This window comes from Babylonia areolata, chromosome 4, assembly GCF_041734735.1.
Source record: "Babylonia areolata isolate BAREFJ2019XMU chromosome 4, ASM4173473v1, whole genome shotgun sequence".
NCBI lineage: Eukaryota > Metazoa > Mollusca > Gastropoda > Neogastropoda > Buccinidae > Babylonia > Babylonia areolata.
The window spans coordinates 19,738,415-19,763,228 of record NC_134879.1 but is presented as its reverse complement, the minus strand read 5'-3'; the positions used below and the strand labels follow the sequence as shown (position 1 = coordinate 19,763,228).

Sequence of the window (24,814 nt, the reverse complement as noted above, 5' to 3'; positions counted from 1 at the left end):
GAGAGAGACAGAGACAGGGCAGACAGACAGAGATAGACAATGAGACGGACAGAGAGAGACTGGAGAGACAGAGACAGAGAGAGAGACAGAGAGAGACAGAGAGACAGAGAGAGACAGACAATGAGACGGACACAGAGAGAGAATTCGAGACAAGACAAATTTCTACATTTTCGAGGATAATAGATAAGCACTGGTGTGCTTCTTCGTCAAGTTTTTTTTTGTGTGTTTGTTTGTTTGTTTTCCTCCAGTCCTCCCCCTTATTAGGGTCTACACCACACAATTCTAAATGATACAACTGAGGCATGATTAGGATATTTATAGCATGGTATATTGTTGAGATAAGAGGGACGCACATTAAAAAGTAAGAAATTTGTTGCACTGAGAGTAACGATGCACAAGTTTACTGATAGTGACTGATACTCATAGCAATAATGGAAGAACATTACTGTACATCAATGGAAGCGTATGGGTTAGAGAGAGAGAGAGAGAGAGAGAGTTGGGGGGGGGGAGCAGACAGAGACAGAGGTGGGGCGGGGGTGGGGGAATCGAAATAGTGAACGAAGATTTTTTTCCTTGGGGTTGGAAGGGGGGCGGAGACTACGCACATAGTATAAATGCACATACTTACAAAAACGTCTATAAATATGTATTCTGCTATTAAAAACAATAAATAAATAACTGAAAAAAAGTTTCATATAATAATAATAATAATGATGATGATGATGATCTTAGCGCACGTAAAAGTGTTCCTGGCAAAATTCTGTAGAAAAATCCACTTCGATAGGAAAAACAATAAAACTGCACGCAGTAGTGTAGCGACGCGCTCTCCCTGGGGAGAGCAGCCCGAGAAATTTGTTGTGACAAAAAGAGAAATACAATACAGTATATACAATACAATACAATAATAATAATACAAGTAGTAATAGTAGTGAAATCTGTTGTGACAAAAAGAGAAATACAATATATACAATACAATAATAATAATACAAGTAGTAATAGTAGTAGCAGTATCATTATTGAAATTTTAAAAAGGACCTCACAATACAAGAACAAAGCAAATAACAGGTAAAGATATAAAGAACGGATGGTTCACAGGCAACCTGAAAATGCAAACAGTATCAATAACAACAGATGAGCAAGGTATCCAACATTGTGGCATTAGGTAGGAAACGTTTGTTCCTGTTTTGTTTTAATATAACTGGGCAGTGGTTTTGTTTGATCATCTCTGGAAGCGTGTTCCACTGACAGGAAGGCGCCTGAGTAAACCAAACTAGAATCGATCCTTGGGACTGGGATATCGACATTTTAGGAGCTTCTTGTTGGATTGATAAGGAATTTCTTTTGTAATGTTGGAGGTGCATTTCCTATCATAATCTTGTGCATTGTGATTCCTTTCTTATACTCTAATCTACGGATCAATGGGAGGGTATTTGCTTGTTTAAAGTCTGAGTCCAGAAAGGATGTCTTTTTAAGAAGTACCAGCTTGAGCCCCCGTTTATGAAGGTTCAGTAATGGATTCATTGTGTTCACACTGGGAGAGAGAGAGAGAGAGAGAGAGAGAGAGAGAGAGACAGAGAGAGAGACAGAGAGAGAGAGAGCGAGAGATTGACACTGACACTGACACTGTTTTATTGCCATTGACAATACTATCCCATTCAGTGGCAAGTGGAACAGTATAATTATGAACAGGCAAACAGTAACGACAGAAAAGAAAAATGAACACACTGCGAGAAGTAGAAATACGAACAGAAATAGCAAACCTTACCCAGAAAGTAAGAGAAGGAATCGATACTTACGAAAAGCCACCGTTAATATCTTTCTGAATCTGAATCGGACTCTGGATTGATACACCGAGCCATTAACTCTGATAATGATACAGTGCCGCAAGCGCGCTTGTGAGGAAACAAAATAAATTAAATTAAATTCAAACTGGTCAGTAGAAACACAGGAAAAAAGAAAGAGATCGCCTTTTTTCACGTCTCCAGTTGAGCCAATACAGCTATTGCAGCAGTGCCTGGGACAAACCTCAACCGGCACGGCCACAACTCTCATAGACCCTACTTGTGAGGAGAGGACAGTTGATCGAAAAAAAAAATAGAAAAAAAGATAGCTTGTGGAGCTCCTGCTTGAGGATGCCAAACAAGAAGCCTCGGCAAATGTGTCTGGAAGGGAGTTTCATAGAGGAACTGTCCTGGAAAGAAGTTTTGTTTAAATCATTAGAAGAAAGAGAAACACCCGTAGGTGCTGGGGAGGACCCAGAAGAAGGGCACCCGCCCTTGGAACAATCCTGCACCACCCCTGGAGGCCTGCACTGTGTTCACGATGGGTGCAGGCACGCACAGGACATTCCATTAAGAATTCAAGGGACATAACTGCTCCCGAACAAAGACAAAAGAGACCACAGGATGCAACTCGCGACAGCCTTAAAAGAAGCCCGCGGTATCTCCATGGGTGTACCAGCCAGTATTTCATGACTGCAGAGCCCACCGGCAAAAGACGCCACCCTCCAGCTGCTGAGCACACCCCACAGACCAAACCGCCCCTGCCCGCAGACAGATGAAGACAGTGCCACTCCAGACACAGCCATACGGTCTTACGTGCCCTGAAGAGAGAATCCCAAGTTGTAGTCTTTCCCACTGTCAACAGGACTTTCCCTGTAGTCAGTGGGTCCTTCCTCACCGTCACTGAATGGACAGGATCAGCCTAGTCCAGGCAAAGAAGAAAGAGAAACACCCGTAGGTGCTGGGGAGGACCCAGAGAAGCACTGTCTTCATCCGCCCTTGGAACAATCCTGCACCACCCTTGGAGGCCTGCGCTGTGTTCACGATGTGTGCAGACACGCACAGGACACTCCATTAAGAATTCAAGGGACATAACTCTCATAGACCCTAATTTTGAGGAGAGGACAGTTAATCGAAAAAAATAAGATAGCTTGGAGCTCCTGTTTGAGGATGCCAAACAAGAAGCCTCGGCAAATGTGTCTAGTAGGGAGTTTCATAGTGGAACTGTCCTGGAAAGAAGCTTTGTTTAAAACATGACTTAACGAGGATAATGTCTGAATTTCTACCGAGGGCTGGCCCTAATTCTTGTGCTTCCCTTATAGAGCATTGTTAGTTGAAGCTTCTGTCGTCTGGTCTCTAGAGTGTCTCACTCTGAATCTTCAAGCATAGATGTGACACTGCTTGAATTCTGGTATATGTTGGTCACATGCCTGGCAGCTATTCTCTGTGCCATTTCGATCTTCTTTGTCTGTTCCTCCTGGAATGGATTCCACACAGAGGAGCGGTATTCGAGGTGGGGACGTACCGAGGTCTTGTAGGCATTTGCCTTTGTGATGCTGGAAGACGTTTTCAGGTTCCTTCTTAGGAGTCAGAGACACTGTTCGCTTTCTTTGTTGTTCTGTACGTATGTTCTTTCCACAACAGGTCTGAGGTGATCGTAGCTCCCAGACATTTTGCTGACGTTGTTGATTCAAGGACGTGCCCTTTCATCTTGTACTCAGTGGTACTTCCTGGGCTGAAGGGTTCTGTTGACACCGGGGATGTTACATTTCTGTGGATGGAATTTCATTCTGCAGGTCGTCTCCCAGTCTTCTAATTGACAGACGTCATCTTGGAGTTGTATACAGTCAGCCTGGGATGTGATCTCTCGATACACAGTGCAGACATCTGCAGAAAGCCTGGCTCTGCATCTCAAGCGATTTGCCGCAGGTCGTTGATAAACAGCAGGAAGAGAATGGGTCCTAGCACGGTGCCCTGAGGGACTCCGCTGATGACCGGGCATGCATCCGATGAGTCTCCATCGACGACCTTTTTTTTTTGCATTCTGCCGGTCAAAAAGTCCTTGATTCAAGCCAGTGTACTTCCTCTTATTCCGTAGTGGTCTCATCAACAGAGGAGACGCCGTTGCGGAACTCTGAATAAAGCCTTGGAGAAATCCAATATTGCCGGGACTACTTGTTTCCCTTTGTCCAGGCTGTTGATTAATTAAAGGACATAGGTGAGGAGTTGAGTCTCACAGCTTCTTCGGGTTTTAAATCTATGCTTGTATGATTTCTTGAGCCTTCAGGTGTTTCACGATATTGCTCACAAGGGTGTGCTCTTGGAGCTGACTGCAGAGGCTTGTCAGAGAGACTGGTCTACAGTTAACTTGTGTTTCTGTCTCCTTTCTTTATAGACAGCCATGATGTTTACTTGCTTCCATTCCTCTGGTATTCCGAGGCTCCCCGCTGGAGAGTCTTGTTGAAGAGCTTTAATGTCAGCACTGGAGGTAGAACCTCCGGTCTGCACATTCTATCATGAATCTTGCTGGTATGCCGTCAGGACCAGCGCCTTTGTGTGGGTTGATGTTCTTTGGAAGTTTCAGTACCCCTGGTTCACTCATCATTTCATTTCATTCCCTTGACCGCTGGGGTCGTTGGGGGGACATGAGGAAGATGTCATAGCTCGCCACGCCGTTCTGTTGGCAGCTGTCGTGAGGAGATCTGACATCGTCATTTTGGTCCATTCCTTGACGTTGTCGGACCAGCTCTTTTTCTGCCGCCCCCGTCTGCGCCCTCCCTCTACAGTCCCTTGCAGGATGGTTTTGGAGAGGGTGTTATGTCGTATGACGTGACCAAACCATGCCATCTTCCGTCGTTTGACAGTCGCCAGCAGTGGTTCTTGGGGCCCAACAAGGTTGCTGACCAGGTTCCGCACATAGTCATTGGTCTTGTGCTCCTTGTAGGAGATGTGCAGTAGTCTCCTCAAGCACTTGGTTTCGAATGCTTGGATTCTTCTTTCTGTTTCTGCCACCAGTGTCCATGTCTCACATCCATATAAGAGGATGGAGACCACTAGTGACTTGTAGAGCAGGAATTTTGTGTGGAATCTGATGTTGCTCTTCCATACCCTTTTCAGTCTGGCCATCGCTGCTGTTGCAGAATTAATCCTATTTCGGATTTCTGCTGTGCAGGTGCCGTCTTTGGACAGGGTTGCTCCCAGGTACTTGAAGCTGGTCACTTCTTCCAAGGGCTCACCATTTATGGTTATGTTGGCACTGATGTTAGTTGTGCTGTTGACCATGACCTTTGACTTCTCTGTGCTGACCTCCATGCCGTAAGCACTTGTTCTTGTAGTAAGTCTGTTTGTTAGATCCTGGAGCTCGGTGTTAGTGCCCCCCATGAGGTCGATGTCGTCTGCGAATCGAAGATTGCAGACTGGCCTGCCGCCAATGGTGATGGAAGTGTGGTGGTCTTCGAGGGCCTCTTGCATGATTCTCTCCAGAAAGATGTTGAAAAGTACTGGGGATAATAGGCATCCTTGCCTGACTCCGACTGTGGTCCGAAAGAACTGTCCTTGTTGATTGTTGAGGAGCACTGCGCTGCTGGAATGTTTGTAGAGGGCCTGGATGACTTGAATGAGCCCTTCATCAATGTTGAAGCCTCTCAATACTTGCCAGAGGCCACTGTGCCACACCCGATCGAATGCCTTCTTGAAGTTGATGAAGTTGTGAAAGATGTCCTTTTGGTGTTGTAGATGTTTTTCAATGAGGACTCGACAGTTGAATATTTGTTCGACAGTGCTCCGCCCTTTTCTAAAGCCTGCTTGTTCTTCTGATAGCAGCTCCTCAGCCTTGGATTTCAATTGGTTGAGGATGATGCGGAGCATGACTTTGCTTGGGTGGCTAATCAGACTTACAGTCCTGTAGTTTTAACATTGCTTGAGGTTGCTCTTCTTGGGTAGAGGAATCACCAGCGATTGGGTCCATTCTGTTGGCCACTTCTTTTCTGTCCAGATCTTCTGACATAGCATTGTTAGTGCTTCTGTGGTCTCTTTCCCTCCGTACTTCAAAATCTCAGATGGGACGTTGTCCACTCCTGGGGATTTCTCTGGCTTCAGACTCTGTATTGCAGCCTCAACCTCCTCAACCTTCACTATCAACAGTTATCTCAGGCATTGGTGGAAAAGGGTCTTGGCTCCTTCCGATAATGGAATGTGTGGCTCACGTCTTCCTGTGTGAATACTGATTGGTACTGCCGGTTCAGTATGTTTGCCCGGGATTTTGGGTCTGGGTGTAAATGACCGCCTTCTTTCAATTGAGCCACTCCGTTGCTCTATATCCCGAGGGACTTGATGTTCCCCCAGAATCTCTTTTGTGACGAGGGCTGACAAGGGCTATCCTTCTCATCTGGTGGATCAATGGAGTTGGCGTACAGTAGTAGGTCTGTCAGTTTGGACACGCTGGGCTTTGCCTTCACTGCCTTAAGTTTCTATTGAACGGACGCTGAAGACTGATGTTGTTCTTGCCTATGCTTGGAGTGATGGCCTAGAGGTAACGCGTCCGCATAGGAAGCGAGAGAATCTGAGCGCGCTGGTTCGACTGAATCATGGCTCAGCCGCCGATATTTTCTCCCCCTCCACTAGACATTGAGTGGTGGTCTGGACGCTAGTCATTCGGATGAGACGATTTGAAACCGTGGTCCCGTGTGCAGCATGCACTTAGCGGCGCACGTAAAAGAACCCACGGCAACAAACTTACGGGGTTGTTCCTGACAAAATTATGTAGAAAAATCCACTTCGATAGGACGTCAAACAAATAAAACTGCACGCAGGAAAAAAAATACCGGCAAAAAAACACAAAAACAAAAACTGAAAAAACCGGGTGGCGCTGTAGTGTAGCGACGCGCTCTCCCTGGGGAGAGCAGCCTGAATTTCACACAGAGAAATCTGTTGTGACAAAAGAGAAATACAATAGTCTTAAGTTACGTTCTCTTTTTTCTTTTTTCTTTTTTTTTCTTTTTCTTTTTTTTTTTTTTTTTTTTTTTTTTTTTTTCCTTTCTTCTTCTTTTCTTTTTTTTTTTCTTTTTTTCGTTTTTTTTCTTCTTTTTTCTTCCTAAAATGAAAATCAGTGAAAATGAAAGAACTGATTTTTGCTGGAACTGAAATACTGAAAAACCAGTTTTTTTCTTTCTGGTCTATGCATTTCAAGTTGTGTTACAATAGTATTTTGTCGTATTTTCTTCGCCGTGAGTTTCCCTTTTCTCTTCAGGCACATATGCCCAAATTGTCTATTGCTCCTTTGTTCTATTCATAGTAACCCATTTGCCCCTCTGAGCACCTGCGGCCTGAAATGGTCGAAAACTGGAAAGTGGGCGTTTCCCTGTAGTATGGATTGAGTCTGTCGAGAAGAGAGCACCTGTTTGAATAACTTGATTTTAAATTGGTATCGTGTCAGCACAGTGAGGCAACGATATGCATTGGAGTACTTTCGTTTCTGACTGCACCACCCGTTTTTCTTTCTTTATTCAATTTTTATTTTATTTTATTTTATTTGTACACAATAAAAAGCAAACTGACCCACGAAATGTTGACGGCAAAAGCATGGTTGCCACTTTCTTACAGCTGTTTTCACCGGGATGATGTCATGCTTTCTCAAGGGAGCCAATCGCGGGCCTTCGTTCGCTTGACCTCCATGCGCAAGTCCGACACTTCTCAGCGTGGAAGGAAAAGTCAGCCATTTTGATGGGTGATTTTTCGGAAGCGGTCGAGACGTAAACATGTAATTTCTTCAAAAGTTTCACGATTGACTGGATCATGACGATGACCTACATGCAGACCGCTCTGTAAAAGATGGAGTAGTGTGTATTGTGTTGGATTATCGTGTGAGCTGTGCTTTACATTGCCAAACTGCAGCTTCCTGAAGTGGAACTTGCATCAAGTTTTAGCCCTAGCGACCCTGTTTCTGCGGTGTCGTCTGATGGATTACAGGCTTCTGCTGCATTGATGCAGCGCGGATGTGCTGTGTGGGACAACGCAGAATCTTTGTGCGTGTGTATCTGAGTTTAACTGACAGAATTGATCGTGATACATAAAACTTGCAGCCATCGCCGATCAATTATAAATTCAAAATGTCGGCCTCTACCAGAGTTCCTCTTCAGACAGTCCACGAATCTGTGCCAGTGGATAGACATGTAAGTGTGTTAACCACCTGATTTGATGCCTTGTGATTGCTATACGTTTTCCGATTCTCTTCTGGAAACTGTTTTTTTCTGATTTCCACATATTTAAGTTGATAATTTTGGTTTTGCAGCGTGCAGTGCAGGGCACCGACGACAACGTCAACGCAAACATTTTGCACCCTTCTGTGCCAAGAAATCGCTCAGACGAACCGCACATTGGAAAATACCGACTAATCAAGACCATCGGCAAAGGCAATTTTGCTAAAGTCAAACTTGCCAAACATGTGCCAACAGGAAAAGAGGTAAATTAGTTGCCTTGTTTGTTTTGTTGCAGTTGTATCAGTGTGCAGTGTTTTGTAGCAGTTCTATCAGTGTGCAGTGTCAGTGTTGTATACGTAATTAAATAATGTGTCATAGCACAATTAGCTAGAGGGTTAAAACGTGATTCAACGCAAAAGATAAATTTACGATACATATTTTTTCATTCAGTTTGTATTAAACTTGTCTGTCAAGTCCGACACTGACCGGTGGATTATCATTAGTGGCAGAATCTGGGTCATTGAGACTGGGAGTCAGAACTGTGATACTGGCACTGTTATAGTGGCAAGGATGATGGTGTGACATTCTAATTCATTTAGAAATGTCTGATAGAAATAACAGTATACTTTGTCGTGTCTAGTGTCAGTATTGATGACACGGCAGTATACAGTAGATCTACATTTCTTCCCCTCCACTCACTGTGTGACTCAGGGAGTGAACGTCCACACATTGTTGTGAACACTACTCATTCTGTCTTGAGGGGGGAAATTGTGGATATTGCCGATGACACACTACTCTAGCAATAGAGTACTGTTTCTAGTGACCTTACATTGACACTTAGTAACAGTCTTTGGTTAAAATAACAGTGTTCATTTTACTGCTCCATTTATTGACATAGAATGTTTGATTGAGAATGAGAAGATGGGGGTCAGCAGGCACATTGATTTTTCTGATGTGGGTCAGTCTGCTTTCATTTCATACAGATAAAATATATTGTCTGCTTTACCACTTTGGAGAAACTTTAAATATTAAGTAATGATTTGTTCCAGCACATACAGTTTGAGATTGGAACTGGTCCCAAACAAAGCATAGTCATTAGTAAATGATTATTGTTGTTACAGCAGACAGGATGCATTGACTTTTTCCTTTTTCCTGCACCATTTCAGAAATACAATTCAAGCAACTTTTTATCAAAACTAAGTTTTACCTGAAAAATAAAGCAGTGTTTCACTTTGTTTTGCATGTCATGATGAGATAGTCAAAACTTATATTCGAACAGTTTTCAACTTAACATCCAGTGACAAGTGACATCATGGGTATATGTGTGGCAGAACTTATGTGTGTGTGTCTGCAAATGGTGCGAATCTAGAATGACAAGGAGTATTAGCTTGGCCCATTTGTTTTGAAACCACTTTTACTCAAGGTATATTCAGTCAAAGTTAGGGGGTTTCTTTTATACACAGTATCAACTTGGGTGTGTGCATGTATCATATGTGCAGAAATCAGTAGTTAGTGGTGAATCGCAATGCATTGGATTAGCAGGAAAAACCGATGAAATTTGGAAATGGCCCTCAGAAATTTAGATAGATACCAGGATAGGTCTCAGCTTTTGTTCCAGGATAGATGCCGTAATGAATTGATCAGACATATTAAATTGTAATGGTGTATTGTTTTCCAAAATCCTCGGCAAGAGAATACATCTTGCTCTATTTGTGGTTTTTGAAATTGAAGTGGTTGTAGTGGTTGTAGCTACAGTCTAAGCAATAGTCTTGATAATTGATTTTGTAACTTAAACAAACATGAACATCATGCAGGAATTAAATCCCCAGTTACTCAGTGGGGAAATAATTGACAGCTGCCAAAAGTGTCCAAAATTATCAATGCTGAAAAATGAAACTATAATTGACCTTTGACTGTACTTCTGCAAATTCTTATCTTAAGATTATTAATATCATGTTATGTCAGTATGTGTATGTGAAAAGAGATGCCTTTTTTAAGTTGAGAAAACTGACAGTGACCATAGAGTTTGATCGCACTTTCAATATCATGTTTCATAATATTGATTATCAATATCATATGTTGTGTGAAGAGATATAAGGAAACCAATATTGCTACTGGTACTGCTGCTATTGGACACCACTGCTACTTTGCTTGGTCCTTGTTCATTCATAGGTGATATATTTTTACTGTTTTGTATGTGAATATTTCATTCTTCATTTTATTGTAAAAAGCTGTCTGCTTTGATACAGTGACTGAACAGCATTGAATGTGGGCTGTCTGTTTCATCACTTTCTTATCACCTTGGAGTTCTAATGAAGCATCAGACAAGAGAGATACATTTCCATTGTTATACTTATCTAGAATCATTTGAAAAGCCTACAAAATCATGCAAGTCTGCTAACTGGGACCACTATCTCTGCTGTCAAAGGTTCCAGCAGCACATTTACAAATAAGGCAAACCTCCTTCCATGTGCATATGTGTGTTCCAGTTAGCAAATCATTGTCAAAAGGAAAGGGATCTTCAAGTTACATCAGACTAACCATTCAGAGTCTGTTCATGATCATTGGAATTCTAGGCTTCCATTAGTTCACATATGTGCTTTTCTGACAGGAGGGGGTGGAAGGGGGTGGGGGGGGGGAGTGGTGTGTGTCTGTGTGTGCATGTCTGTCTCTCTCTCTTTCGTGGTGTTTGTGTGTGTGTGTGTGTGTCTCTCTCTCTCTCTCTCTCTCTCTCTCTCTCTCTCTCTCTGAGTGAGAGATTGTTTGTGAGTGAATGTTTGTCTAGATCTCTTTCACTCATTCAGTGTGTGTTTGTGTGTGCATGTGAACTGATTATAAGGCAATGTGTGATGTGTTTGGATGAAAGAATGGTTTATTGACCTGCGACTAGACTCGCTAGAACCACATGATGACTCCCTAAGTAAAATGCATGAGTGGGAGTCCTGTGGACTTTTAAGCAAACCAATTGTGGGAAGCCCTGGAACTTAACTCCAAAAAAGGAAAAATCAAAATAGATGTCATTGGATGTCTTTGGCAACACCTTGTGTAGGACATCAGCTGACATCTTACACAAGTTTACATCCACTGAACGGGTTAAGGGAGTTGTAGAATGAAACAGAAAAATGGGTGAGTTTGGGGGCTTCAACAGCATGGCCCCTCAAACTCTTGCACTTGTTATTAATTACTAAGTAAGATGTTGCCTGTTGCATGGGGGGCGGCTGTTTGAGGGACGTGGTGGCGGTCTTCACTCTGGGGGAGACGCTCACTCAGTCTGGCTCTGCGACAAAGCCATTATTGTCGTTAGTAGGGGGCTTAGTAGGTGGTGTCCTAAGTACGTTAAAACAGAACAGGCACCACTGAACACCACCGAAGTGACTCAGCAGCAGTGCAGGGTCTCCTCTGGTGTGTGGCCTCCAGGCGACCTAACATCGATGGTTCCCTGTGGACTGCTGACGCTGAAACTGTGACGGATGAACCCGGGTGTGGCCGTGTATTGGGGAATCTAAATGAGCGGCGTGGGAGTAATGCCACTGAAACGGCGCAGATGATGGGGCAGCAAAAAAAAAAAAAAAAAAAAAAAGATGTTGCCTGTGAACCTAACAATCACAGTTAATGGCCTTAAGTACTGGCTGTATCATAAATCAAGATGATGAGGACAGCCTTAAAACATAGATCTACTGTACATCTTTACTGATAACATGTCACATAAATAAGCACATTCAAACCATTTACACCTCTTCTTCCTTTTCCCTTTGACTCCCCCACCTTTCCTTCCCTCTCTTCCTGGCATACACAGTTGATGAACAACAGTGTACACAGATTGACAGAAGATCCGAAGTTGTTAGCAGTTTCAGAATACTTAGTTTCATTTAGCCAGTTGTCAGATGAAGAAAAAAGAAAGAAAGAAAAAAAGATTGAATATTACACAACATGAACTGAAAAAATAAATAAGGTGAAATCATGCAACAGGAATAATGTCTATAATTAGTTTTTGACAGATGTGTCAGACAAAACAAAGAGAGTCATGTAATCTTGTTTTGGTTGTGTGTGTGTTAGAGAAAGAGAATGTGTGTGTGTGATAAAATTTACTTGGATTTTCTTCGCTCCAAATGAAATTTTATTTAGTATTACATTTACAGTTATATACTTACAATATTAGTTTAATAGCAATTGACAAGGGTGCTGTTTGAAATGTGTTTTCAGAATTTGCCAGTCACAAATGTTGAACAAGGATGACACAATGCAAAAAGAGTGTTTGGGTGTGGGGTTGTTGTGTTTTTTATGTGTATGGTTATTTCTTTTGGTCTTTATAAAAAGAAAACTACTGTCTGGACATGGTTGTGGGTGTTGTGTCTGTCACTATTGACCATGAAGAATATTGACCTTTCAGATTTCAGTTAATAAAAGCAGCTGATATGGCAACAACCTGTGCTACCAGTAACTGCTGGTTGGTGACTGCATTAATAATGAGATGATGACTTGTACAGTTGAATTTGCTAACAAAGGTGGAGTGTTCTGTTCTAATGTTAGCAGTAGCGTTAGATTTTGAAGGGGTAGAGTTGAGAGTAGAATTCTCACTTCACAGTTCACTGATCTCCAGCACACTGCACATGTATACATTATAATTTATATAATATCAGTTTGTTTTATTACCTGATCGGCTGATGGTATGTAAGTTTAGTTAATTAACTTTCTTTTTCAAAATTAGTCATTTTATGCATGCACACACACACACGCATGCACGCATGCATGCACACTTTCATGATTGATGCAAGGTTTATACTGTATACAGTATACAATTTGTGCCAGTCACTGATGCCAGATAGTTCATGGAGATACAGGGAGAGGGAGCAAGCAGGTCATCTGTCCATCAGGTATCTCCATGGTAGTCATCTATGAACAAATTTTGGGAAAGACAAAAAACCTTAAGTGGTTTTTCTTTTACTTTAGAAGTATTTGAAAATTTGCAGAATGAATGATAAAATAGGAGTGAAGACTTCTTTGTTTAATGATATTGATTGACTAGTTTTCAAGCATCTTGATCGTTTGAACTTTTGTTTTCTTTTTTGGGCAAGCTGGTAGTGGTATTGATGTTTCTTTCGTTTACTTCATCATAGTTCATGATTGAAACAGTAAAAAAATATGTGTGAACATTCTTTGGTTACAGGTTGCAATCAAGATCATTGACAAAACTCAGCTCAACCCCTCAAGTCTTCAGAAGGTAATACATGGACAAGATTTGAATTTGTAACTTTTTTTTATATTATGCCAGAATGCATGTGTGCTGTAGACCTGGAATATGTTGTTGTTTTTGTTGTTGTTTATGTTGTTTTGTTTTGTTTTTTAATAAAAAAAAAAAAAATTTTAAAGAAGAAGAAAAGGAAATGACATACTTTCAAGTGATGTACAAATCAAGTGCTTTGTCAGTGTCAGTTGGGTAGAAAAGATTCAAATTAATCAGCTGCACAAATAATAAACTAAACAGTGAAGCTTTCTAAATAACTTTTGACAAAAATGTTTGACTGTTTCCAGTTCAGAGGGGCATGAATGTTATTCACTATTGGTGAGTGTGTATGTATGCTGATGCATGTCACGATGTGTGTATTCACCTATAAGTATAAAATAACTATCTGAATATAGATTGTCAGAAATGTGATTAATACATAAAATTTACATCATAATTTTTTTTCATCAGGCAAATGAAATGGGAGGTCATTCAACAAAGTTTGGGGCTTGCTTCTTGCATTCATATGCTGGAGTGTTTCTCTGCAGTTGGCATGTGGGAATCATTTAAATTAATTTATGTATTGCTGTATGCAATTTAGTTACACACACTGGTATCATGCTTAGTTATATATATACTTTATAATACTAGTTTTTACTACTTTATATTACTCTTATTAGGAGTTTTTGAAAGACTAAGAAAATTGGGTCTTTGGAGTGCTTTACATTTTTTCTTTATTGAGTTTGACTAGTTTGAGCTATCAGAATCATTGAATTGCAATTAAGATGCTTTGTATCGCTCTTATGTCAGATTGACAAGAACTTATGTCTTTGTATTCTTTATTTCAGCTGTTCCGTGAAGTCAGAATCATGAAAATGTTGGATCATCCAAACATAGGTATGTTTGAAGATCTTTTTGTTTTGTTTTTCAGATGATGATATTTGTAATGCATTGAATTTATTTGACAGGGAGTGCTATTTGTGTGAATGTGTGTGTGTGAGAGAGAGAGAGAGAGAGAGATTGTGAATGAGCACACTTACACCATGTGTACACTGCAAGATCAGGAATGCTTTCATAGTGCATGTGTGTGCGTATTCTTGATTGTTAATGTTGGTGAGTACTGGGTAGACAAGTTTGGATGGTGAATGCAGAAATTTGAATTTGAAATATTTATTGAAAAAGACCTGCTATTTTGGTTTCATTGCTGTTTGACAAAATGAAAGTCACAAGTTAATATTGTTTAGATGGACAGTTGTTCTAATAATCTATAACCCAACTGAAAAGTATTAATCTGGTTTCAACTAGCATTTTTGCTCAAAATATTGAAGGAATTGGATAAGCAATGCTGAAGGCTGAATCACTGAATGGATTTTTTTCTTTTATTTTATTTTAATGTTTTTAAGTGTTTTTCCTGTTTGATAGTTATATCCGCAGGCCTTCTTCAAAATATTTTTTCAATGTGTTAATTATCATGACCTTAAATGCTAACATTGTATTATGTTGGATGCTTTATTTGGATAATAAGGTTATGTTTTAGTTTGTTTGGCTGGGGTTTTTTTTTAATGTGAAACAGAATTATGCCAGTAGATTTATTTTTTACAATTTTGTTACTGACAGGAAATGTCAATTATATTCATGATCACATCATCTTGGGAGTGTGTACATTTTCTGATAAACCTCTTACACTAAGTGTAACTCAATCAATGAGACTAACATTTATTTTTTCCAATTAAAATTCTTCTTTGTTTACTTTGAAACTTGACATACTCTGTTTGATCATTTGATGTCTAATGTCACTCATATACTTGCACAGTATTTTTCTGGAATCATATACATCTCATGATGAAGTCGTCTTGTATGTTTCAGTGAAAATTTTTGAGGTGATAGAGACAGAAAAGACACTGTACCTGGTCATGGAGTATGCCAGTGGAGGTATGTTTGCGTATATGCGCATATTTTTTTGCTCATTAGATTTATATGATTATTACCCCTCCTCTGAAATGATTAACTTTCACTTCAAAATGTGAAAATTTTATTTGATATGCCTTGGACTATGGAGGAGACTGTTTATAAAACAATTGATAATGATGGGTTCTACTTCTGGGGTATCCTGTCGCCACTGGTCCCAGGGCACTTGCACTAGATTTATATAATGAATGGACGCACGCAAGCATGAACACTTGCATGCATACCTGCACACACACACACACACACACACACACACACACACACACACACAACACACACACACACATTCACACTTAGACACATGCATGCAAGTGATCTTGAGGCATGTATGCTTGTATGCATGTCTGCACCCACATACACACGTGCACGCAAGTGATCTTGAGGCATTAAAATACTGAGTGTCCTAACCTTATTGAATGACAATGTTCATTTAGGTGAAGTATTTGACTACCTGGTTGCCCATGGCAGAATGAAGGAGAAAGAGGCTCGAGCAAAGTTCAGACAGGTGAGAACTGATTTTGTCTGTCCTAAAAAAACATGGTAAGATTGAAAATGAAGAACATGTTTTTATAGTGAAAGTAAGTCTAATTTAAATGTAATGTAAGAACAGATTTATCCTCTTTCAAAAAAACACAAAGCAAAAATTTCCGTGATTAATTGCTATCTAAAACATTCCTGCATGTTTTGAATGTGTATGCCATATAATTTCAAGGTTTGGTAAAGGTAATGATTATGACGATGTGGTCAGCATGTTGAGAGGTCAAAGGTCAGGATCATTACCTGGCAAAAAATTTAAAAAACTCGATACCATCATGTCTTACATCCGGTTTTCATCAGAGTTGGTTTTAAGTCACTGGTCATTGATCTCTGTTGAAATTCGAGGGTCAAGGTCATGGCATGACGTTAAAATAACTTGAATGAGAATCAAAACCATACATAGTCAAAAGTCAGTAATTCGTTAAAGCATGGAAGTAAGATACTGAGCTTTTGTTGCTGCTTGTTTTGCTTTTCTCTCTCCCCAACCTCCCCCCTGCCCCCACTTTTTTTTTTTTTTTTTTACACTTTAACAGTCAGAATTTGTACTTTGATTGGATATGGCCTGAACATGAAGTGGTGAACTCTTTGGTGTTGAAGGTCAGGGACACGAACACATGACTTGAAAACTGCTGCTGCTGCTGCTGCCTCTGTTTTTTTCCTGTGTATAATTGCTAATGTAGGAACAAGGTGACATGGGGATCTTTAAGGCCTTACCTCTCTTGTTTGACTTTATTATTGTGACCTTCATACCTTTAATTTTAACCATTTTTGTTAATTACATTTTTGTTTATGTTTACAGATTGTGTCGGCAGTTCAATACTGTCATCAGAAGCACATTGTACATAGAGATTTAAAGGTGAGCTTCTTTTAGATGATTGTCAGATGAGTAAGAGTGTGTCTGTGTGTGGGGGTATAATGTTTCTTTTGGTTGAATGGCGGTTTTCACTAGGTTTTTTTTTTTAAGTACAAAAGGAGGTTCATGTTGTTTTTTTCACCTGTTCTTGAGCTTGTTTGATGCTTTATTGGTAGCACCAGTTTGTATGCTTCATTTGTAGTTTGATTAAAAAAGACAATGATATGTTTTGGCATGTTTTTTCTCTAGATTGACAAGAAATAGAAAAAATAGTAGGGGAATCCTGTCATTCGTGGGTGTGTGTGTGTGTGAGAGAGAGAGAGAAAGAGAGAGAGAGCAGGAGTTTCTTGCAAATCAGTGAACAATTGTCTTTGTGGAATGGACCAAGAATACAACATTTTACATTTCTTTTTATGTCTATTGACTATTTTCTGTCAGTTTGACTTTGATGTTGGTTGGAAGTAATTAGGAACTGTTTGTTGTTGTTGATTTTTGTGTCATTTGTGTGTGTGGTTGTTTGTTCGTTTGTTTTGGGGTTTTTTTTGTTTTGTTGGGGTTTTTTTGTTTTTTGTGTTGTTGTTTTGTTGGGGGGGGAGGGGGGGGGGGTTGTTTGTTTTTTTTCCAGATCTTGAGATTCATTAGATTGACACTGATGAAGCTTGTTGCTTTAAAAGTTCTAAAACCTCAGACTTCTGAGTAATTTTTTTACTTGAGTTCAGTGTCACAGCAGGCATATTTCTTCTTCCCAGTGTGAGTAATGCCTTCTTATTCTGCTTCAGGTTAGAATGAAAATTTAATAACTTTTAAAAAGTATTGAAAGTTTTTTTTATTCAGTTCTGTTTTGTTCTGTTTGCATTCTTTTGTGTTCCAGTTAATTAACACAATTTATATTTGTCAAACTTTTTGGGAATTACAACCTGGTTAACAGGTACATTGCTTTTATTTCAGGCTGAAAACTTGCTTCTAGATGGGGACATGAACATCAAAATAGCAGACTATGGTTTTAGCAACGAGTTTGTACCTGGCAACAAACTGGACACATTCTGTGGTAGCCCACCCTATGCTGCGCCAGAGCTCTTTCAGGGTAAGGACACAAACTGCTGCACTTGTTGGTTATGTGAAGTTTTGACCTGGTCAGGAGGAAAAAGGATCCATTCAAATGAAATTATAAATGCACATGCATGCACTCTCTCTCTCTCTTTCACACACACACACTCAACGCGCACGCACACACACACACAGAGTTGTCAGAGATAAATCATCCAGAATAAGAAAAGTTGTCAATTGTTTGTCACATCTGAAATCAGAACTGCTTTTCAACAGAACTATGTGGGCCTGAATAAACTAATACCATTTGTAGACACGTTTTTGATATGATTTGTATCTTGTAGAAATGGATGAATATTGTGAGAAATGGAGTGATACTAAGCAACTGCAAATTGAAGATTATCACATATAATGATATATGATTGATATTGATGTACTGTGATGAGTGATTCGATGCATGTTTAATTCAGGGAAGAAATATGATGGTCCAGAAGTGGATGTGTGGAGTCTGGGTGTGATTCTGTACACGCTCGTCAGTGGTTCTCTCCCGTTTGATGGACAGAATCTGAAGGTTAGTGGACAAATTCATTCATCAGTGCATCACCTTGTGTTTGGTTGAAACCTGTCTTATAATCAGTGAAATGTAAAAGGCACAAGAAAAAGAGGTCAGTAAATTAGTTTCAGTGTCTCTCGTGATTCAAACTCATTAACAAGTTTTCAGTTAATAGTTTTGACGTGCAGAAGAGATAACTGTAAAGAGCAGTAATATTAGTAATATCACTGCTAACATGTCATCTTTTCAGATGTTTCTTACCTGAAATTTGGATTCAAGCCTCATTTCAGCAGCAAGGTTGTTTTTTTGTTTTTTGTTTTTTGTGTGTGATGTGTTCTGCTTGATAAAATCCAGCAAACAAAAAACGGAAAATTTGTTTTCTTTAAGTACAGTATATTGCTTATCAGACAGTTGGTGGAGCCAAACAGGCTTTCAAAACTGTTGTCTGAATGACTTACAGAGGTGATAATATATTGGGGGCAAAACCTGTGGGATGTGGTTGTAATCTTTCTGTTATGGGATGGTAACTGCATTTTTGGTAATGTTATGTTTGACATGTTTCCTTTGATCAAAAGTGAAATGTTGAAATTGTTCACATTTCTGCAACTGGAGTCTGCATATTTTCTCACAGGAACTACGAGAGCGAGTTTTGCGGGGGAAGTACAGAATACCTTTCTACATGTCCACAGACTGTGAAAATCTTCTCAAAAAGTTCCTCGTTTTGAATCCTCAGAAGCGTTTAAGCTTGGAGGTACGTATTTTTCTTCTTACATGTAGATTAACTGTTGGCCTTTCTTTGGTGTTAGTTGTTAGTCTTACGAAGGTCACTGTAACAAAGTTTAAGTCATAGGTTTGGGTTCATAATAATTATAAGGGTTTAATTTTTTTTTAATTCATTTTAATTGTGAGGCTTTTATTTATGGAGGATGGGTAGTATTGAAAAAAATTATATTTATGCTTTTGTTTTATGCAGCTGTGTATTAAAAGATTCACAGCCAGTTTGGGAAAAGGCTACATCTTCCTTACAGCATAAAAGATTGCTGTGGTTATGTAGGCTTGTGTGAAGGACATGCTCTGACATGAAGTGGTACACAGCCAATATTTTAAACATACTCATTTTAATCTTGATCATCACATATCATTTTATTTTATTTCTTTTCTTGGACATGCTCTGACATGAAGTGGTACACAGCCAATATTTTAAACATACTCATTTTAATCTTGATCATCACATATGTTATTTTATGTCTTTTCTTTTTTTCTTTTTTTTCCTCTCTTTTTTTTTCTCTCCTTTTACAGTCAAATTATTTAGATTACTGCCTGAAAGATCCAAGCGAAAATAAAGAAGTTTGATGATTGGATTTTAGATTCTAAAAGAAATGTCAGACCAAGCCATGATGCAGCCAGCTGTGAATACTATACCATAATTGCAAAACAAGTTTGGAGAAAAAACAGAATATTGAAATTTTGGACTGTTGAAGATTCGGTGATACTTAGAAGAGTGCTCAATATTAATTAATTTATAGTTTATTCTCTCTGTCTCATTCTGTGAGGAAAAAATAGAACTTTACATGATAATTATCTTTCTTTGGAAAAGATAGGGTGTATGAGCGTGCTTTTGAATTTCTTTGAATATGTATAAATGCTATTTGAAAAGGAGATTAGGATCAGAAATTTGAACTGTAACACATGGTATTTTGAACTGTATGACATGTCAAATGCTTCTAAACATTTCCATGTCCTCTTGAGATATACTTTCTGAGTGATTGATGGGAGGTGAGAGATTAAGTATTCATGGGTGACACTTTTCCTACAAAGGAATATCCTCAAGAAAATCAAAGATTTATTTGTAAAAAAAAAACAAAAAACACAAGTCTTGATCTGGAGCTTGTGTTTTATTGTTGTAGAAAAACAAGTATTTTCAAAGAGCATGCACACACTTGTGATTACTCTGTGTTTTACTTTTACTCTGTTCTACTCTGTTGCAAGATTATGGTGGTCATCAATAAAATTTGTCCGGCTTGGATTAGGGTCAGTGTCGGGATCGCCTGAGAGGCAGTGGTTTATATTTCAAATTTTACCGATTCCCCCCTGCCCCCCACCCCACTACCTTCCTGTCTCCAGGATGACATTTCCTCCACATCAGCTTTAGTAGCCACCAAAATTTGGCTTGATTCCCCTACCCGCCCCCCTCCCCTACCCCGTTTTAGCTTTGAAAAGTGTCACTCATGAACTATGGTAAAGATTGCAAAGTCTTTCTGTGTGCAGTATTGTGTTTCACTTTCAAATGTGAAAAGTTTTGAATCATTATTTGACAACATATTGTTGTTATTAGTTTTTCAATTAAGTATTTCTGGTAGTTTCTTTTTTTTTTTTTTTTTTTTTTTTTTTTTTTTTTTCTTTTTTTTTAATGTTTTAGAATTTGAAGATCTTGTTCAATTTCTTCATGATGCAGTCTTTCTAAATATGACCCTTTATCTTGGCATGGTATTTCATTTCCTCAACGTCAGAGTAATAGTACCATTGCCTTTGAAAGTTTTAAGTGAATTAGAATGGTAAAATTCTGCAAGCATCACATTTACGGGTAAAAAGAAATCAAGCTGACAATTTCATTTGATTATGATTTTAATGTTTTTCAAAATTTCAGATGAATGTCATGTTGTGATTTTGTATTGTAATGTCCATGAAAGACTGATTCCTGATGGATGTTTTTTTATGTTTTTCTCTCAAACAGACAATAATGAAGGACAAGTGGATGAATATAGGTTATGAAGATGATGAACTTAAACCTTTTGTAGAACCTCCCCCCGACATTAATGATCCAGTAAGAATAGGTAATATTCCATATTTGCTACTTTTGTGATGTTTTGGCTTGAACAGCAATTGTGACATTTTCCCCCAAAATGTACATATACATGTATGTCAATTTTGCATGTGGAGAGAGAGGACTCCGCATGTTGCATGCCCTAAGCCAAGCACGTTTGGTAAAAACTGGCACCACATCGTCTTGAGAACAATTCCAGAACATCTGGTTGCCTTGTATTTCTGTCTCTGCAATCCCATTTTCCCACTTTGTGTTAAGTCAACATTGGAAAATCAGTTGTAATTTGCTGTTTTCTTTTTCTTTTGTTTCTTCCCCCCTCCTTCTTCTTCTTCCAGCATTATTTCCTTTTTTCACCCAGGTTCGACTGCATTTGGTATTCTCTGTAGTAGGGATGCAAATGCATGTGCATCAGTGTGTGTGTGTCTACTGTGTTCCTGTTAGTTTAAACTTTCACAAAAACTTGAAGTGTCCAAAGAGAAGAAAACATTGTTTGAAGTGATAGGATAGTGGTGGAGGTGGGTGATAGGAAATTAGATAACATCAGCCGCTACCCTCCCAGCTATTTCATTCCATGTCTATCTATTTGTGTCTCTCTCTTGTTTCATGTTGTTCCATGATGGAGGACCACCATCCAGAGTTCTGCATTAGTTTTATTTGTTTCTTATTCTCTCTTTTTTCAGTCAGTTTTTTTTAACAACAACCCTCACCCCCCCAAAAAAAACAACAAAAACAAAACGTTGGATGTTGCCAGATATGATTTGTATTTTCTCTTCTTTTTCTTCCTTTAAAGTATGATTTTGATCCTGAACATTAGCAAGACATGAAAATGTTATCAATTTTGGGTATAACTTATTCCACAATCTGCCCTTCCCTGTTGCCTGCTCTCCCTCTATCCAGCACCATTCTGAAGGCTTGTGAATGCACTCGAGGAACCTGGAATTGTCTGAAGAATGCTGTGGTGCCACTTCAGTCTTTCAGTCTTGCCCCATAACCTTTTAGAATCTTGGTTCTCAAATGCTTGCTAGCACTTTGAAAAAAAAAAAACTTTTTTTTTCTTCAGTAGGGTTTTATTTTATCTCTTCTTTTTTTTTTTTCTTTTTTTTTTTAATAAATGTTTTTACTTATGTATGCTATTGATTTCAGAGGTAGTTTGTGTGTCCCCCCTAGCCCCCTCACCCCCCTTCCCTCCACCCCCCCTTGGTATTCATTTGTTCCTGTGATTACCACAAGCAAGTCCTCTCTCTCACTTTGTGTTCATCAGGGCCTGTACGCTGCTGAATGTTGTCTGATGTGTTTTCTACAAGAATGTTTGTCTTCTGATCAGAACATTATGAAAGACCGCTGGATCAATATGGGCTATGAAGATTCAGACTTAAAGCCGTACAAAGAGCCGTCAAAAGACGTTCTTGATCAAGGGCGGATAGGTAAATGTTTCCATGCCCAGCCTACTATCTCCCCCTTCCTTTTTTTCTGTTTGTCAGCAGTTTTGCTGATGGTCTTTTGGTTTTTGCGAGTGACTCAAGCTTTTATAAATCTGTGTCTAAAAACTGTATTTACTTTTTTCACCCATTACAGCTTAATCATATGCACTGTAACCTAAAGTTCAAGCAGATGTCATATGTTTGAATTTGAGCATTTTCTGTTTTGAATTTAAATTGTTACTGTGGTTTTTTGTTGTTGTTTTTTTTGGGGGGGATTGTTTTGTTTGTTTTGTTTTTTTAATTTATTTGTTTTTTTAATGCATTGATGAGTGAGAGAATATTAAAAAAAAATTATAAAAAATAAAAAATCGATCGTTGCATACAGCTGGTTGACAGGATTTTATAAAAGTCTTGAGCCACATGCAGTGTTTGAGAGTGGGATGGAGCTTTCATTTCAAAGGTCTTGTATGATATGCTTGGACCCAGGTTCTTTACTGTTTGATGATTGGCACTGAATGACACTTTTGATGTATTGTTGAGTCCATTCACCAACTCATACTGCCTCAGAGTAACATCACTTGTTTGTATTGTGTAAATTGTGTGGGGAGGTGAAAGCTCTGCTCACTTGCTTTGTTCTGTGTGTTATGTACCTTTTTCTGCTCAGTAACCAGCATTGATAAATCAAGTACATTACCACCTGTAAACGCATTACTTGCTTGTATTTCTTATTTTTATGCCGTAGTTCCACCAGTTTTTCTCTTTTTCATCCAATTGCCAATATATGGTGTTGATTAGTCAGACCTTTCTAATTTGTTTTGAAGTCTAATTTAATTGCAAAATTACAAGTTAAAATTTGAAACAGTTTGTGTTGAAAAATCAAAGCATTACTTTTTTTTTTTTTTTTTTTTTAATAACAAGTGACTGATGTTTCTATTGAATAATGGTTTGTAAATTGCTTTATAAGTAAGTGATATGCTCTCTGCATCAACCATTTCCTCACCCCATACCCATATTTAGCACCCTGTCTTTCACACTGATCACAAACCTTTTTGTAGCAGAGGTAAACTTTGTGTAAGAGAACTACAGTTAAAATGAGATGGCTGTTGGATAGGAGGAAATATTAGATACTGCTTCATGTTTAAAGAATTTGAAAAATAGAAATCCCATGAATTATATACTACATATTTTGATCATTGAAAAGATGGAAGTCGTATGAAATTTTAGTCTGTCAGTTTGGAAAAGTATCCAGCATAAGTAAATATTTAGCATGAGCTAACTGGAACCTTTGTCAGTATGATTCAGGCTGACAAATGAGGAAGCAAAAAACAAAAATTGTGGGAACTGAAGAAAGACGGATGTTTTTTGTTTGAAAATCTTTCAGATCTGAGATATTTAATCTTGCGCTTTGTCAGCACAGTACCCAATGCACTTTTTGATATCCCTTTATTGGAGTGGAATGAAAGAAAGATTAAATGTTCCTGTTTCCAGTAGACTTTATAGACTTTCCACAAAGAATTTGGATTTGTCTTATCTCAGATTAATTTTTCTCAAATGTCTCTTTTTTGTTGTTAACAAACAAAAACATGGGTGTTGAGATGGGAGAGTGAGGATGGCAAACCTATACTTAGATATGTTAAGGTCACTTGATCCAGAATCAATTCAGTCATTGTTAATCAGCAGTTTTAATTAAGCTTGAACATGAAATCAAAAAGAAGTCAAAGTGGAAGATCAAGGTGCAATATAGTGATATTCAAAATATCTGTGTTTGCTTTGGGATGCCTGCTTTGCGGTACAGCTGCTTGTTTTTGTATTTGTATGTGTGTGTTTCTCATATTATAAGAGGATGATTATCTTAACATAAACATGAATGGATATCATTTTCATTTTGTAAGATTTAAGCTTTACTTTTTTTGCTTGTTCTTTATGGGATTAATTTTGCATTTTTCAAGGGGAGAGGTATAAACACAGGAATTTGGATGATGGCCTCTATAGCAAAATCTTTGTAGATTATTTCAGCATTGATTGTTAATTAAATTTGATGTTGAGATTGTCATAGGTTCCCTTGAAGTAATTTGTAATGTCACTGTTTGCGTGAGAAAGAGATTGAGGGTTGAAATGGGAGGAAGGGAGATTGTGTGCAAGAGGCTTGACGTCTATCAAGGATGGTGCTATTTTCAAAGGCATGTTTACTTCATTTCTGATTTTAAAAGACATTTTGATCAATGATTTTAAAGTTTAAAATTACTGAGGATTATTTGGTGGAAGACAAAAGAACAATGTAGAAATGCAGTAACTTTTGTACTCATGAAAGATATAATCCAGTTTATTTTTATGCTGTACTTTTTTTTCTGTCCATGTTTGTACCACTCATCTGTGTTTCCCATTTTTCCTCAGTGCTAAGCTATTTTC

At 38.7% G+C, this 24,814-nt stretch overlaps 1 protein-coding gene across 10 annotated transcripts in view; it reads left to right on the top strand.

Annotated features, from left to right (window-relative positions):
- The first annotated feature begins 7,468 nt into the window (after positions 1 to 7,468).
- The window catches only part of LOC143280936 (MAP/microtubule affinity-regulating kinase 3-like), a 53,301-nt gene continuing 35,955 nt past the window's right edge, over positions 7,469 to 24,814 (top strand). For 8 of the 10 annotated variants that reach the window (XM_076585735.1, XM_076585733.1, XM_076585739.1 and 5 more), the window contains exons 1-11: positions 7,469 to 7,951; positions 8,071 to 8,241; positions 13,146 to 13,199; positions 14,051 to 14,099; positions 15,069 to 15,134; positions 15,605 to 15,675; positions 16,507 to 16,563; positions 17,509 to 17,644; positions 18,078 to 18,178; positions 18,792 to 18,911; positions 22,309 to 22,408. In XM_076585735.1, the coding sequence (XP_076441850.1) occupies positions 7,889 to 7,951; positions 8,071 to 8,241; positions 13,146 to 13,199; positions 14,051 to 14,099; positions 15,069 to 15,134; positions 15,605 to 15,675; positions 16,507 to 16,563; positions 17,509 to 17,644; positions 18,078 to 18,178; positions 18,792 to 18,911; positions 22,309 to 22,408 (988 nt within the window). In that variant the 5' untranslated portion in view covers positions 7,469 to 7,888. Of the gene's footprint in view, positions 7,952 to 8,070; positions 8,242 to 13,145; positions 13,200 to 14,050; positions 14,100 to 15,068; positions 15,135 to 15,604; positions 15,676 to 16,506; positions 16,564 to 17,508; positions 17,645 to 18,077; positions 18,179 to 18,791; positions 18,912 to 20,894; positions 20,995 to 22,308; positions 22,409 to 24,814 lie in introns of all 10 variants that reach the window. The other 2 variants (XM_076585734.1, XM_076585731.1) reach the window with 1 other exon arrangement.